Source organism: Sprattus sprattus (genome assembly GCF_963457725.1).
Source record: "Sprattus sprattus genome assembly, chromosome: 17".
Taxonomy (NCBI): Eukaryota; Metazoa; Chordata; class Actinopteri; order Clupeiformes; family Clupeidae; genus Sprattus; species Sprattus sprattus.
In genome coordinates, this window is record NC_137915.1 from 3,836,535 (window position 1) to 3,851,534 (window position 15,000).

General features: G+C 43.2%; 1 protein-coding gene across 1 annotated transcript in view; it reads right to left on the minus strand.

The window, feature by feature from the left end:
• cubn (cubilin (intrinsic factor-cobalamin receptor)) overlaps positions 1-15,000 on the minus strand; it is a gene marked incomplete at both ends in the record, with an annotated part of 62,209 nt that overhangs the window by 36,485 nt on the left and 10,724 nt on the right. The window contains 13 exons of the mRNA XM_080855269.1: positions 5,207-5,394; positions 7,679-7,835; positions 8,194-8,375; positions 8,766-8,926; positions 9,414-9,609; positions 9,875-10,005; positions 10,170-10,395; positions 10,761-10,926; positions 11,309-11,487; positions 12,984-13,140; positions 13,353-13,543; positions 14,311-14,473; positions 14,942-15,000. The exon at positions 14,942-15,000 is cut by the window's right edge and continues 123 nt beyond it. Of these exons, the coding sequence (XP_080711395.1) occupies positions 5,207-5,394; positions 7,679-7,835; positions 8,194-8,375; positions 8,766-8,926; positions 9,414-9,609; positions 9,875-10,005; positions 10,170-10,395; positions 10,761-10,926; positions 11,309-11,487; positions 12,984-13,140; positions 13,353-13,543; positions 14,311-14,473; positions 14,942-15,000 (2,156 nt within the window). The remainder of the gene's footprint in view (positions 1-5,206; positions 5,395-7,678; positions 7,836-8,193; positions 8,376-8,765; positions 8,927-9,413; positions 9,610-9,874; positions 10,006-10,169; positions 10,396-10,760; positions 10,927-11,308; positions 11,488-12,983; positions 13,141-13,352; positions 13,544-14,310; positions 14,474-14,941) is intronic.

Here is a 15,000-nt window from a genome sequence, read left to right on the forward strand (position 1 = left end):
TGGAGAGGTCCTTGATTACCTCTGACAGTGTTTGTGTGTGTCTGTGTGTGTGTGTGTGTGTGTGTGTGTGTGTGTGTGTGTGTGTGTGTGTGTGTGTGTGTGTGTGTGTGTGTGTGTGTGTGTGTGTGTGTGTGTGTGTGTGTGTGTGTGAAGCATGTCTAAAGCAGGCTGTGTGGAAGGCTAACACACAAAAGAAGTGTCACATTGCCTCCATTTAAGTTCTGCTGACACCTGTCAACCCGGCAACACAAAGCGAACACCTGATAAGAGATGGCTGTCTTTCCACGGAACAGAACATGTCTGAGCTGTGATGTCATGTTCTCCAGAGGTGACTAGAGCCTTGGCAGAATCTGTCCACAGACCCTGGAACTCCAGACAAGTGACAACATGATCACCATGGATACAACACGATCTCCATGGATACAAATGGATACAAAACATCTACCGGTAAGTGAGTGCAGACAGCACAGCCACATAAACAACGCATTGTGACTGAATTCTTTTTGACTATATTTTAAATATTCTTTTAAATAATTTTATGTGATCTTATCCACCTATTCTTATCTTTTCTCATTTATGCTTCATTTCACAATCTCAAATATAAAGAATGAGTGTTGAGCCAGAACTGGAAGACCTTTCTCTGTGCTTCTGAACTTTCTCTGTGCAACTTTAATATTTCAAAGGCCCCCACATGTTCGCTTTAATAAAAGAGGGAACAGAGAATTAAGAGAGAGGATATGAGCACACAGCGATACCATCTTTATTTAGCCTCAGAGGTAAAATTAGCTATATTAAGAAAAAATCTTTTTCACATTATCCCAAAAGATGGCTCAGACTCCCTTTGAGATGCAGGGCTGCACAGCACAGCTCAGCTGCGGAGACAGAAGCTCTCCTGTCTGGTTATTAAGCCCTCTGATTTATGTAGCGTAATGGTAACACACACACACACACACACACACACACACATAGCCCTATGATTAATGTAGCATAATGGTAACACACACACACACACACACACACACACACACACACACACACACACACACATAACCCCCTGATTAATGTAGCATAATGGTAACACACACACACACACACACACACACACACACACACATACACACACACACACACACATAGCCCCCTGATAAATGTAGCATAATGAGAGAGACGCTGGCTGCCATGAACAGAGAACATCATATTCATCAGACGAGAGGAAGGGAAAGGTTACATAAGGTCACTGCACACCATTTATGGGGATATGGGTATCAACCGTCCACCGATTTTGATAGGAAAAACATAATGAAATGATTTGTTTGTGACCGAATAGGGAAATGTTTAAGCATATTTTGATGAAGCAGTACTTGTTTCAAGACTTGCAGAGGGCAGGGTATTTTGATAAAGTTGATTGTTGTGGCAAAGCTGAAGGATGTTGATTGAAGGAGACTGATGCAGTTACTAGAGCACACATTCCAAGCATGGGAAGCAGGGACGGACTGGCCGTCGGGCATACCGGGCGTTTGCCCGGTGGGCCGACGTGCATTATGGGCCGACAGTCCCGATTTAAAAAAAAAAAAAAAAAAAAATTTTTTTTTTTTTTTTTTTCCCCATATAATGGTCTAACCGGCTGGCCCACGAAAGTAGTTCATCAGCGGCCCTATTGACACTGGGCTGGCCCAATCACATCCCCTGGGCTGACCCAACACCAACCCCTTTCGATTTGGACCTGCCTACATAATGCATTAGGACGGTAAACAAACTCAAATTTATTTATTTTTTCCCCATATAATGGTCTAACCGGCTGGCCCACGAAAGTAGTTCATCAGCGGCCCTATTGACACTGGGCTGGCCCAATCACATCCCCTGGGCTGACCCAACACCAACCCCTTTCGATTTGGACCTGCCTACATAATGCATTAGGACGGTAAACAAACTCAAATTTTTTTTTTTTCCCCCATATAATGGTCTAACCGGCTGGCCCACGAAAGTAGTTCATCAGCGGCCCTATTGACACTGGGCTGGCCCAATCACATCCCCTGGGCTGACCCAACACCAACCCCTTTCGATTTGGACCTGCCTACATAATGCATTAGGACGGTAAACAAACTCAGCCTGGCCCATGGCTTGACAGGTGCACGCTAGTCTGCGGCCCATTGGCTGTCTTCTTTAGTGACTAGGGGCTCGTCCAATCATATCACCAAACACCTTCTACCTTTAGCTTGGTCGGTGCACAGAAACGCATGTTTCGTTAGAATCCTCCAGTCCAAAATGGAGAGAAAGCGAAAAGGGGGTGCAGAGAAACCGCGAGATCAATTCTTCAATGCTTAAATTCAATTCTAACCCTATATCATTGGTTAAAAATGTAAAAAGGCTCCATGTGCTGGCTACGTCATACATATGCTGCTGGCTACATTGACAGAAACTGTTATTGACATAAGGACAGTTAAAGGCACCCAGTGCAACTTTTGAGGCTTAAAAATAAACATTCAATTTCTAGTCTTTTTTACACGTAGTAAGTTTCAATAACTCCATACCATTACATACCGACATTCAAGCAGCAAAGATGAGACGTCGTTGTGTGGTGAGAACTGATAGAAAATCGATAACAACAACAATCGTCGCCATTTTCTTTATTTTTTTAAACCTACAATAAATAAAGCAGGCTTCCAGTCAATGGAAAAATGGCTTCTCCCCACCGGCGATTGTTGTTGTTTACGATTTTCTATCAGTTCTCACCACACAACGACGTCTCATCTTTGCTCCTTGAATGTCGATATGTAATGGTATGGAGTTATTGAAACTTACTACGTGTAAAAAAGACTAGAAATTGAATGTTTATTTTTCATTGAATGTTTACATAAAGTTGCACTGGGTGCCTTTAACACACATAGAAGAAACGTGCCTAAACGCCAGACGTCTTTCAATCCAGAGTGGGCAAAAGAACACGACTTTATATCAAAAAGCAGTCGAGACTCCTTGCATGGCTTCTGCATTTTCTGTTGCTGTGACATTGACATAAGTAGTCAAGGTAAACGCGCACAAACTTTCCTCCTCTTTCTCGTGCCAGCTGCTAATACGAGTGGACATGCTTTCACTGTATCATGCTAGCATACAATTAACGTTGTGTTGCCGTGTGCGTTACCGACAATGTAAGTGTAATTCATGTATCTGCTAGCTTTACTTTCTTTATATTAATGTTTACAAGCACTAGCTGCTATAACTAGTAATTTATCCCAGACTTGTTCTAGCCTGTATACAACGCTAATACGGAGATCCATTTGTTTTGATATTGCTGGTAGCTTAGAGTTCAGACTGTCAGGCCATTTGTGGTCTTAGAGTGGGTATATTGCATTGCAATTGCAGTGTTGCTGATACACTGATGTGCATAATAGTGAATTATATATTATACATTATTCATAACTGATAGGTTATTGTGTATTTTGTTCAGATATTTATATATTTACGTAAATTAGTACAGATTGCGAGTTATGTATATTTATGTTATATTCTGTATTTCTTTATTCTATAGAAACCACACAAACACTTACAAATACTTCTTTTAATGTATGATTATTCCACTGCAAACACTTAATGCACTTGATCAACCCGCTGGAGGTTAAACACAAATAAACCTGTTTCTACTACACAAAGTTGTATTGTAGAGGGGAGCACGCCAGAGTCCTATGTAATTATTCACAGCACCACGAAATTCCGTGATTCCGGAATTCCGTATTCCGAAATTCCGCATAGTGTCCTCCTTTTTGGTGTCACCCTAATAATAACAGTGAGTGTAACTGAAACTAGGTAACAAGGTACAAAATTCAAGTAACAACTTTAACAAAAAGTAACAACTTTCTACACAACTTTAAAGTGTATGATGTATATTGTATTGTATTGAATTTAGATTAATTAAGACCACCACCTTAACACACAAACTCTTGTTGAACTCATAAAGTAGTAGGTTCAGTGACGTGCGGTGAGACACCTGTATTCTGTAGCATCTGCGAGCCCGTGAATCAATGTTTCGTTGGAATCATGATGTAACGTTGTTGTAGCGGGAATACAGCAATGCTATTTTCTAATTGGCAGGGCATATGTATGATTCTAGACTTCGCTAAGCACTGAAGCGACTGAAACTGTGAATTTTGTCACATTCAGAGAAGTTAACAGGTAAAACGGGAGAAAAAAAAATAGGGCGTCTTTAGGCCGTCCTGCCCAAAAGTAGGGCGTCCCATTTCTTCTTCATTTTTAGAAGACTATAGGGCAGATGCCCTGCTAGCTAAAAGCCTGGTTGGTGTAGACATTCGAGAGACCAAAAAGACTGAAAAGGTGTGTTATCGAATTTAGTGGGCCGGTCTGGTTCAAAATGCCCGGGCCGATTTTTTGTCCCAGTCCGCCCCTGATGGGAAGTCATCCTGTTGCAACATACTGCATGACGTAACCACAGGGGTGGGAGAGTGTGTGTGGTAGATAAACTACAACTAAAGCCAAAAGCTTTTTTAGCAAAATCCAGCTGTCCACACACACACACACACACACACACACACACACACACACACACACACACACACACAAAGACCGAAAGAGAGTGAGAGAGAGAGAGAGAAAGAGAGAAAGAGAGAAAGGGAGGGAGGGAGGAAGCCTGCACACGTTTCCAGGACCGTGGTCTTCAGTTACCCTCATCCAGGGGCCCTATGATGTCATTTGTGTTGGCGTAACCATGGAGACTGGCAAGACAAGGAACAACTCTCAGGCACTATTGTGGACTGGGTGGACTGCGCAGTGTTTTCTTTAAAGGGGAAAAAAAGAAAGACCCTTCCAAAGAGCGGATAAACTGTAATTCCATGACTGCACAAAAAGAACTGCAGTGATGTGAGCGTCTCAGAGCCTTTCATTACAGCCGCGGCCTAAGACAAGAGCTCTGCTCAGGAATCCAAACAGCATGAAAGAGAAAAGTCTATAAAAGCCTCAGGGAATGATTCAGTCCCTCATCACAATACAGGCTCCACAAAGGCCTCAGTGAGGGCTCACAAATGGCCCGGGAGAAAGTTACTCTTTATGGGGAAGGACTTTGTTTTGGGTACACAGCACAACTGAGGTTTTTCCCTGTGAACATTGAAACAAAAATGTGGAATCTAACTCCAAAATACTGGGGGTCTCGATTCCATAACATCGCAGCTCACGTTCACAGTTGAGGGCTGAATCTCACCTTCACGTAATCATAAAGGCAGGCAGAAGAGGTCGTCTCCAGGTCAAAGGCCATGAAGGTGTAGTTGATGGTGTTGCCCATGGTGGTACTGATGGTCCAGCTGCAGAGGGAGTGATGGGGGTAGTTGTTGGGGTAGTTCAAAGACTCTATGACACCTCGGCTCCGGTTGGAGAAAATACCCTGGCACACTAGAGACAAAAAAATACAGACCGATAGTTAACGTACAAGCTAAGGGGATTGCAAGGAGAATATAGACCGATAGTTAACGTACAAGCAAAGGGGATTGCAAGGAGAATATAGACCGATAGTTAACGTACAAGCAAAGGGGATTGCAAGGAGAATATAGACCGATAGTTAACGTACAAGCAAAGGGGATTGCAAGGAGAATATAGACCGATAGTTAACGTACAAGCAAAGGGGATTGCAAGGAGAATATAGACCGATAGTTAACGTACAAGCTAAGGGGATTGCAAGGAGAATGACCATTTATGAGACATCATTCTCCAAAAAGTCACATTTTAAACTTGAACTGCTCAGTTTATCAACGGACGTTCACAGTTAAATTAAACCTTTATCCAATTAAAATTCACAAAAACAAAACACAAACAAAAAAAAGCTTCACTGTGCCAAGACAGTGTGTTTGTTTGCTGAGGGCTTTTGACCCTGCTGTGTGTGCGTGTGTGTGTGTGTGTGTGTGTGTGTGTGTGTGTGTGTGTGTGTGTGTGTGTGTGTGTGTGTGTGTGTGTGTGTGTGTGTGTGTGTGTGTGTGTGTGTGTGTGTGTGTGTGTGTGTGTGTGTGTGTGTGTGTGTGTGTGTGTGTGTGTGTGTGTGTGTGTGTGTGTGTTTTGACCCTGCTGTTGTAAACCCCCTAAGTGCTTTTGATCAGAGAACAGAAACTGCCGGGGCGGCATGAAGCTGGAGCCAAGCTGGCTAAGAGAACCTCTGGGGAACAAAGGAAGACAGACACTCCTGGACGGACATTGCAGTCTCGGAGCCAAGGCTTCCAGAAAGTTCCATTTGAGAGGGTTTTAAAGAGCACCGGAGCTGCACACTGCCTACTGTCCGTCCTTTAAAGAGGGGCCGGCCCTTGCTGTCAGCTACATCTGACCCTGACTCTCCTCCTGTCTGAAGCCCCTTCAGAACCCAAACAGGGCCACACAGCTTTGACTAATCCTCTAGGAGACCACACAGGTGACACATGACACAACCTGTTCAAGAGAAATGTTCTGCTATATTTCATATAATGACTGAACTCTGACTGCTTAAAACTCTAAAGTTTAACGCTGACAAAAACTAAAGTTATGACACCTCCCAGTCCCTCACATGCTCCACTTCTCTTCTCTTGAAAGTGACTAAGTTCTGGCAGAGATAGTGACACACACACACTCTGAATTTGATCTCTGCATTTTACCCATCCAGGGTAGTGATACAAACAGCACAAAGTGAAGTGAAGCACACTAACGCGGAGCAGTGAGCTGCTTTGAGCGCCCGGGGAACAGTAATCGGGGTTAGGTGCCTTGCTCAAGGGCACTTCAGCCCTGGATGCCCTTGAGCAAGGCACCTAACCCCGATTACTTACCGCCCACCTCTCCTATTACTCTCTTTTCCCTCACACTCTCTCTCTCTCTTTCTCATGACCTCACCACACATTCTATAGGCTAAAGAGATGTACTATCGTCATGCCGACACCTCAGCAACCCTGAGGAGCCAGTGGAGCAGCAGCAGGAGGAGGCCGCTTTCATGATGTGATGCACTGCTCTCCCCCAGTCTAATGAAACCAATCCATCTCACCCGCACTGGGTTCACCCTGTCATAGTAAATAACAGGACGCTATTCACCATGACTGTGGCTGCAGAGGCTACTGAAGGCAAGGAGGGGGGAACCAAAATGGTAGGCTACATCATGCGGAAGACTTGGTTAAAATTAGGCTGGTTATTATAAATCAATCCTTCATCATCTCTGTAAATGTGAGTTCCAAGATGAACGACAGAGCTTATGCATATGCGTGCAGAAATCGTTTTTTTTTTCATGTGTTTTTTGTAGATGTGCATTCCTTGCCAGAATTTCTTGAATAGACTCAACAGTGCATAAGCAACCATTGTTCTGCAGTAATTTGGTCAACAAATAAATCAGGCATTTAATAAAGAGGTTTTAGTCTGAATTAGAAGAAACCATCAAAATGGCTGTGGGAAAATGGCCACCGGTGTCTGGACCATGACAGTGTGTCTAGGTTCAGCGTTCTGTGTGTGTGTGTGTACGTCTGTGTGTGTATGTGTGTGTGTCTGTGCGCGTGTGAGTGTGTGTGCGTGTGTGTGTGTGTGTAAGTGTTTGTGTGGGTGTGTGTGCGTGTGTGTGTGTTTGTGTGTGCGTGTGCATGCATGTGCATGTGCGTGTGTGTGTGTGTAAGTGTGCGTACGCGTGCGTGTGTGTGTGTGTGTGCGTGTGTGTGTGTGTGTGTGTATTTATACGTACTGGTGTTGTAAGAGGCGAGGAAGCCCCCGGCCCCGACGGTGCTGTCCGTGCGGAGCTTCACGTAGAGATGCTCCTTGCTTGAGTTGATGGAGGCAGGCAGCTGAGACCCACACAGCTGAGCCAACATGGGGGCATTAGTGCTGTTCCCATCATACACCTGGAAGAAAGAACAAGGGTACACACACAGGAACAGGAAGTAGGAGGTTATGAATCTGGGGCCTCAGTGTTTCTGTTATTCTGATGTGTATATAGATGCCTAGTTGAGTTTGTTGCTTCTGTTTCTGTTTCTGTTGTTCTGTTTCTATTTGATTTTGTACTAAATTATTTGTATTTATTTTTTGCGATCTTATTGTTTTGTTTCTGTTTTCTATTTGTTTTTTTATATTTCATTTTATTGTGATTTAACTGTTATTAAGCACTTTGGTCAGCGTGAGCTGTTTTTAAATGTGCTATACAAACAAATATGACTTGACTTGACTAAGGGGTTGGCTTGACGCAGGTTGAGCTGTACTCACTGCTAGGTAGTCATAGAGGCAGTTCGAGCTGCTCTCCAGGTGGAAGTCACCGAAGTTGAGGGTGAGCCGGCTCCCCGCGTTGGTCTTGATGAGCCAGTAGCACTCAGCATTGGGGTGGTACGGGAGTGGGTAACCGGGGGAGGAGAACCCACCCGTGGTGGTGGTGAGAGTACCTCCACAGCCTGACAGAGGATGTAAAGATGAATTTAGAGAGATCAGGCTTCTCAGACAGCAGAGTCTTCAAGATACACACACACACACACACACACACACACACACACACACACACACACACACACACACACTGGTTTCACACCAGGCCTAATGGCCTAATAGCAAATTAACATGGATGCCTGAACATGTGTATGAGAGTGATACGGGTTGACTTGGCTTGATGGCTAGTGTTGGTGCAGGGGTAACGACTTTAGAAATGGCTGCTTTTACAAACACATACATACATACACACACAAACACACACACAAACACACACACACACACACACACAAACACACACACACACACACACACACACACACACACACACACACACATATACACACACACACACACACCTGTCTGTGAGCCATCCCAATGAGCACGGAATCCCATCCGAGTGATAGACGTGTCAGATCGGAACTTGATCCACATCCGGTTGCTGTGAGAGACCGTTAGGGGTGGCTTGTTGGTTGAACAGTATCGTCCAATCAGAGGTGACGTCTCATAGCCTCCATCCCTGCAAAGAGTAAACCATTTTATCATGAATGCTCTCTAACTATTTCATACCATCCCATAGATCTATGAATGCATGATTGTATACACATCTGCAGCACATGGCATGCATGCATTACATGGCAGTAAACATTGTATCCATCTCCATTCCTTATATCTGTACATGCACAGCTGTATTATAAGTATTACGTATAAGTAAGTATTAAAAAACTTGTTTCAAAACTCTTTTAGTTCAATTAAATTAAATTAAATTAAATTAAATTAAATTAAATTAAATTAAATTTAATTCAATTCAATTCAATTCAATTCAATTCAATTCAATTCAATTCAATTCAATTCAATTCAATTCAATTCAATTCAATTCAATTCAATTCAATTCAATTCAATTCAATTCAATTCAATTCAAATTCAATTTAATTTAATTTATATAGCGCCATAACAATACAATTGCCTCTAGGCGCTTTAATCCTTTCCATGTTGCAATCACGTACCTGATCTCCACATAATCAAAGTTGCAGCTCGTTGCAGTTTGAGAGCCCTCCAGTTCGAAGTGAGTGAAGTTCAGCATGATCTGCATGTTGACGGCCACGATGATCTTGAACACACACTCGCGGTTCGTGGGGTAGTAACTGGGGAAGTTGGGGGAGAACAGTTCCCCTGTGGGCGTGGTGAAGACCTCACTACAGTCTGCAGGTGGGGGCAATGGATGAAGGTCAGGGGTGAAAGGTCAGGGCTTATGCCTCTTAAGGTTCCATCTATTAGTGGTATGGGTAAGGTCTTACCTGTAGATGTTCCCCTACTAGAACTATAGTTTAAAAATTCGTCTGACAAGTGATGTCTCTTTAATATTGTATTTTTAAAATTGTATTTTTATATATTATATAATAAAATATAACAAAAATAAATATAGTAAATGATATTTTATTTATTCTAAACCGTGAAGTGGTGCTACCTGTAGTGGCGTTGATTGACACATAGCTGACAGAGAAGCCTTCGGTTGCCGCGCTGGAGTCCGAGACAAAGAGGAGGGTCATCATGTTGTCTGTGCTGGTCAGAGATGGAGGTACCGACCGGCCGCAGTATCTGGGGGGGACAAAGGGTCAGAGGTCAGGGCAAAGGGTCAGAGGTTGACTGCTTGTTACAGAAGACAGGGACAGGAAGGAAAAAGAGCCAATGAAAACATTGAATAAGATGATAACAAGAATACTATTCCAACAGAAGATGGAGAATCCGTGATGGTAGTCTACCTTCCGAGTAGTGTCCCGGTCTGCGCTGTGCCATTGTCATACACCTCCACATAGTCATATCTGCAGTCCTGGTGGTACTCCAGGTTGAAGGAGGTGAATGACATGCGGATGAGGTTGCCGGGGGTGACAGAGATGTACCAGGTGCAGTTGGCCCCATGCGGGTAGCTAGTGGGGTGACCAGGACTATTGAACGAGCCACTGGGATCTGTTAGTGTGTCCCCACAACCTGTTGGGGGTATAAGAACCAATTGCTTGGGTGACAGATTTCTTTATTCCACACATCTACTCTAAGTGTCATCATGGACACCTACTCATCTACTGTCTTCTAATCTCTGCATCAGATCATGAAAGGCACTGTATGAGCCTACATTTCTACAGTAAAGTACACTTATTTAAGTAAAGTAAAGTATACTAAGTAAAGTAAAGTAAAGTACACTAAGTAAAGTAAAGTACACTAAGTAAAGTAAAGTAAAGTACACTAAGTAAAGTAAAGTAAAGTAAAATACACAAAGTAAAGTGTATATGAACAATATGGGTGAGAGGCGTATAGAGCAATTGGTGATGGTTCCTGGATGGGATCCAGCTCAGTACCTTCTATAAAGGAGGCATACTCAGCAGTGAAGCCCAGGTTGGAGACGGAGGAGTCTGTTTTGAAGCGGATGTACATTGATCTCTGTGTAGACTCCAGCATAGGAGGCATTTGGGTTCCACAGTAATGGCCAATCAGGGGAGAGCTGGCAGAGGAGCCATCCCTGACCTATGGATAAAATGGGATTGAATTCATTATATTTACAATGAAACAGATTTAACAATGCTACGTGCTACGTGCTAAATCATTTGGACTACCTTTGTATGTGCCATATACTTTTATTTAACTTTTTAATGGAAACAAGGCATTGCTTTGTTACACAGGACACTACACATAACATTCGGCAATATATATATTACATGTAATGTAACGACAGTGAGCATTTGTCTTTATCAGTAGTGAGGAAATAATTCTGGCCTTCATGACCATCGGTTTGCAAGATAAGTAATGAAGTAATAAAGATAAAGGAAGAGTTGGGACTGGGGCTATAAATACTGTATGTATATACTGTATTTATATATATATGTATTTATATATAAATTGGCCATACCTCAACATAGTCGTACCGACAGGTGGAGCCCCCCTCAATGTCAAATGTGAGGAAGGTGAGGGTACTAGCGTAGCCCGGAGGCTGGTTGATGACCCACTCACACTCCTTGTTGTGGGGGTACGCGCCAGGGTGGAAGGGGGTGCGGATCTGACCCGTGCCCGAGAGGGTGGCACCACAAGCTGTGGGGTGGGCGACACAGAGGGAACACATTGTTGGAGGAAAGGTTACCAATGAACAGCTTAGGAAGAGTGATACAAACACAAACACAAACACAAACACAAACACAAACACAAACACAAACACAAACACAATACGACTACTATCTGTGTTCAAACAACACCCAATCTTTTCAATAGTATATTGACGGTGCCGTTTGACAGTCTGGAAACTTTTACAGACTTAAGAGGTTTATGTTTATTCTGAAACTAGCCTTATAATCCTTTTCTTTCTGTTGCTCTCAACACTCCCTCTCACTTCTCTCTCTCCCCCTCTCTCTCCCTCTCTCTTTCTCTCCCCTTCTCTCTCTCTCCCCCTCTCTCTCTCCCCCCCTTCTCCTCGACTTGCCTGACTGCATGATGAATATGTATGATTTCATGTATATGCATGCTGCTCTGAACTGCCGCCCTGCTAATCACACATGCAGGAGCCCAGGGCCTGGGTGTCAGAGAAGGTGACGCTCTCTGCAGGGGAGGATAGGGGGTGGGGGGGGGGGTAATCTAAGAAAAGCGGGTGCGGGTGAGAGCCTTTGAGTGTGTGGGGGGGGGGGGAGGGTTTCTAAGAGGGGAAGCATGGGCCCCTTGAGAGATGGATGGTGGGGTTTAATGCAGAGCAGCATTCAAATCAGACCAGCTCTTGCTGTGCCCTGTGGCTGGGGAACACGCTAGATCAGAGCAGAAGTGCTGGCAAAGCAGAAAAGCTGCTATTAATTCAAGAGAGGTGGGAAAACTCAGTGTGCACTGGGAGTGATAGTGTTACACACTTACAATACACACAGAATACGCACACACACACACACACACACACACACACACACACACACACACACACACACACACACACACACACACAAGCAGACACACATGCAATAAACAGAGAGGGAGGACAGTTGTACAGCTCTTTCTAAACTGGATTTGATCCTTTGCGTAAGTGTAGCAGTACCTGGGCACTTAAATTGGTGTCTGTACATGTAATTGCAGCTGTACTATTATTTTGCCATTCAAATAGTTGGTGAAACTGCTGTATGTGATATCAAACACAACAGGAAGGGCAATAGCATGACAATTTCCTTCAGCCAAGAACCCATTGTTTTTTGTAAGTCGGTTTCAGATGTTGCTTAAGTCTGTCTCAGTCTCTTCATGATGAAAGGCTAAGTTTCATCAATCTTACATATCTTGCTGACGTATGTACTGATGAATGCTGTCATTGCTGTATGAGTATGTATACTACATTTGTTTGCATCCTACATTACTTCCTTTATTGTAAAAATGGCACATTATACAAATGATCACTATATCCATGGGGCCTGAGTATCCTTTTCAAAAATGGAACAGTAGTTCTAAGTTGCTCACCGACTTCATACATGGTCCTGACTCCTGAGTATCCTTTTCAAAAATTTAAGTTCTAAGTTCTAAGTTCTAAGTTCTAAGTTCTGAGTTCTAAGTTCTAAGTTACTCACCGACTTCATACATGGCTCTGAACCCAGCGCGAGTGACAGACCCGTCGGACTTGAAGCGGATCCAGAGGCTGCTGGTCCTGGAGGTGATGGGAGCAGGCAGGGTGGAGCCACAGTACTTTCCTATGAGTGGGTCGGTCTCACTAGTACCATCACGGACCTGGAGGACACCCACAGATGTATAGCAATAAAACATCAACGTATATGCATCCACACACATGAACTCTCAGACACAGATTGTGTGTGTCTCTCTCTCACACACACTCATACTAATGAACTATTGAATCTCTCTCTCTCTCTCTTTCTCTTTCTCTCTCTCTCTCTCTCTCTCTCTCTCTCTCTGTCACAGCCGTAGACATATGCATGTCCTACCTCCACATAATCGAAGGTGCAGACACTGTGGCTCTCCAGGTCCATGTGTGTGAAGTTGAGGGCCACGGTCTCACCGGGGGGCATCCTGATGATGTAGATGCACTGCCGGTTGTGGGCATAGTTATTGGGCCAGTTGGGAGAGATGATGATGCCCTCGCTCTCTGTGAACGTACCCCCACATCCTGGGTCAGCTGAAGCACACACACACACACACACACACACACACACACACACACACACACACACACACACACACACACACACACACACACACACACACACACACAGACACACACACACACACACACACACACACACACACACAAACACACACACCAATTATCTCACATGAACATTAAAGCAATACAGTTTTCCGTATCATTCAACTTTAACAAGGCCTAGACTTCATGTTTTATAAAGCTCTCAAGTCTACAAGGTAACACCCACTTATCTTAAGTCATTTAAATACACAAAAATGGTGAAAAGCTACAGATTGCATGTATTGCATCAGGTCAGAACCCTCTGGTTCTTGTATATGGGTCTGTGTTCACTGTTGCTGAAGTCATTACAATATCTAAAGACATATAATAATAATATAAATATATATATATATATATATAATAATATAAAGACATATAATAATAATAATAATAATAATAATATAAATATATATATATATATATATATATATATATATATAATAATCTAAAGACTTCTAATAATAATACATATAAATATATATATATATATATAAATATATATATCTAAAGACATATAATAATAATAATAATAATAATAATAATAATATAAATATATATAATAATCTAAAGACATATAATAATAATAATATAAATATATATATATATATATATATATATATAATAATCTAAAGACATATAATAATAATAATGATATAAATATAAAAGTAATAATCTAAAGACCCGACTGCAGCACTCACATGGAGAGGTGGTGTAGGTAATGTGGAAGCCGCGGTCACTAACGGTGAAGTCCGAGTGGAAGTGGACCCAGGCTGCCGGGCCCGTGGTTCTCAGAGGGGGTGGAGAGCCCGTGGTGCAGTACTTCCCCAGGACCGGATCCCCAGGGAGCAGACCATCTTTTATCTAGAACACAGCGGTTGTTAGGCCCAGTGAGATTGGGATTAGGAAATTAGGATTGGACACGAAGCACCTCCTCTACTGTCTCTGATGGTTTCATCAGTTTTCATACACCTACTGTATATGTCATAATGTAAATGTCTCCTATAATTAGTGTCACTGCTTGCTTCACTCTGATAACGCTGAAGCCGAATGAGTAGGCACAGTTCTGTCATGTGTTGAGTGGAACTCTCACCTAGCTTCGTAGAACCAGACAAACATTCAGTGTATGAACAGAATCCCAGCACACACTTAGCTGAGAGAGGCAGGTGGGTAGACCCAAATGGGCAGAGCAGACCCAGGTGGGCAGAGCAGAACCCAGGTGGGCAGAGCAGACACAGGTGGGCAGAGGAGACCCAGGTGGGCAGACCAGACCCAGGTAGGCATAGCAGACCCAGGTGGGCAGAGCAGATCGAGGCTAATTCTAATTCTCACCTCCAAGAAGTCATAGTTGCAGTCAGGGTGTTGCTCGATACTGAGCGTGCCGAAGGCGA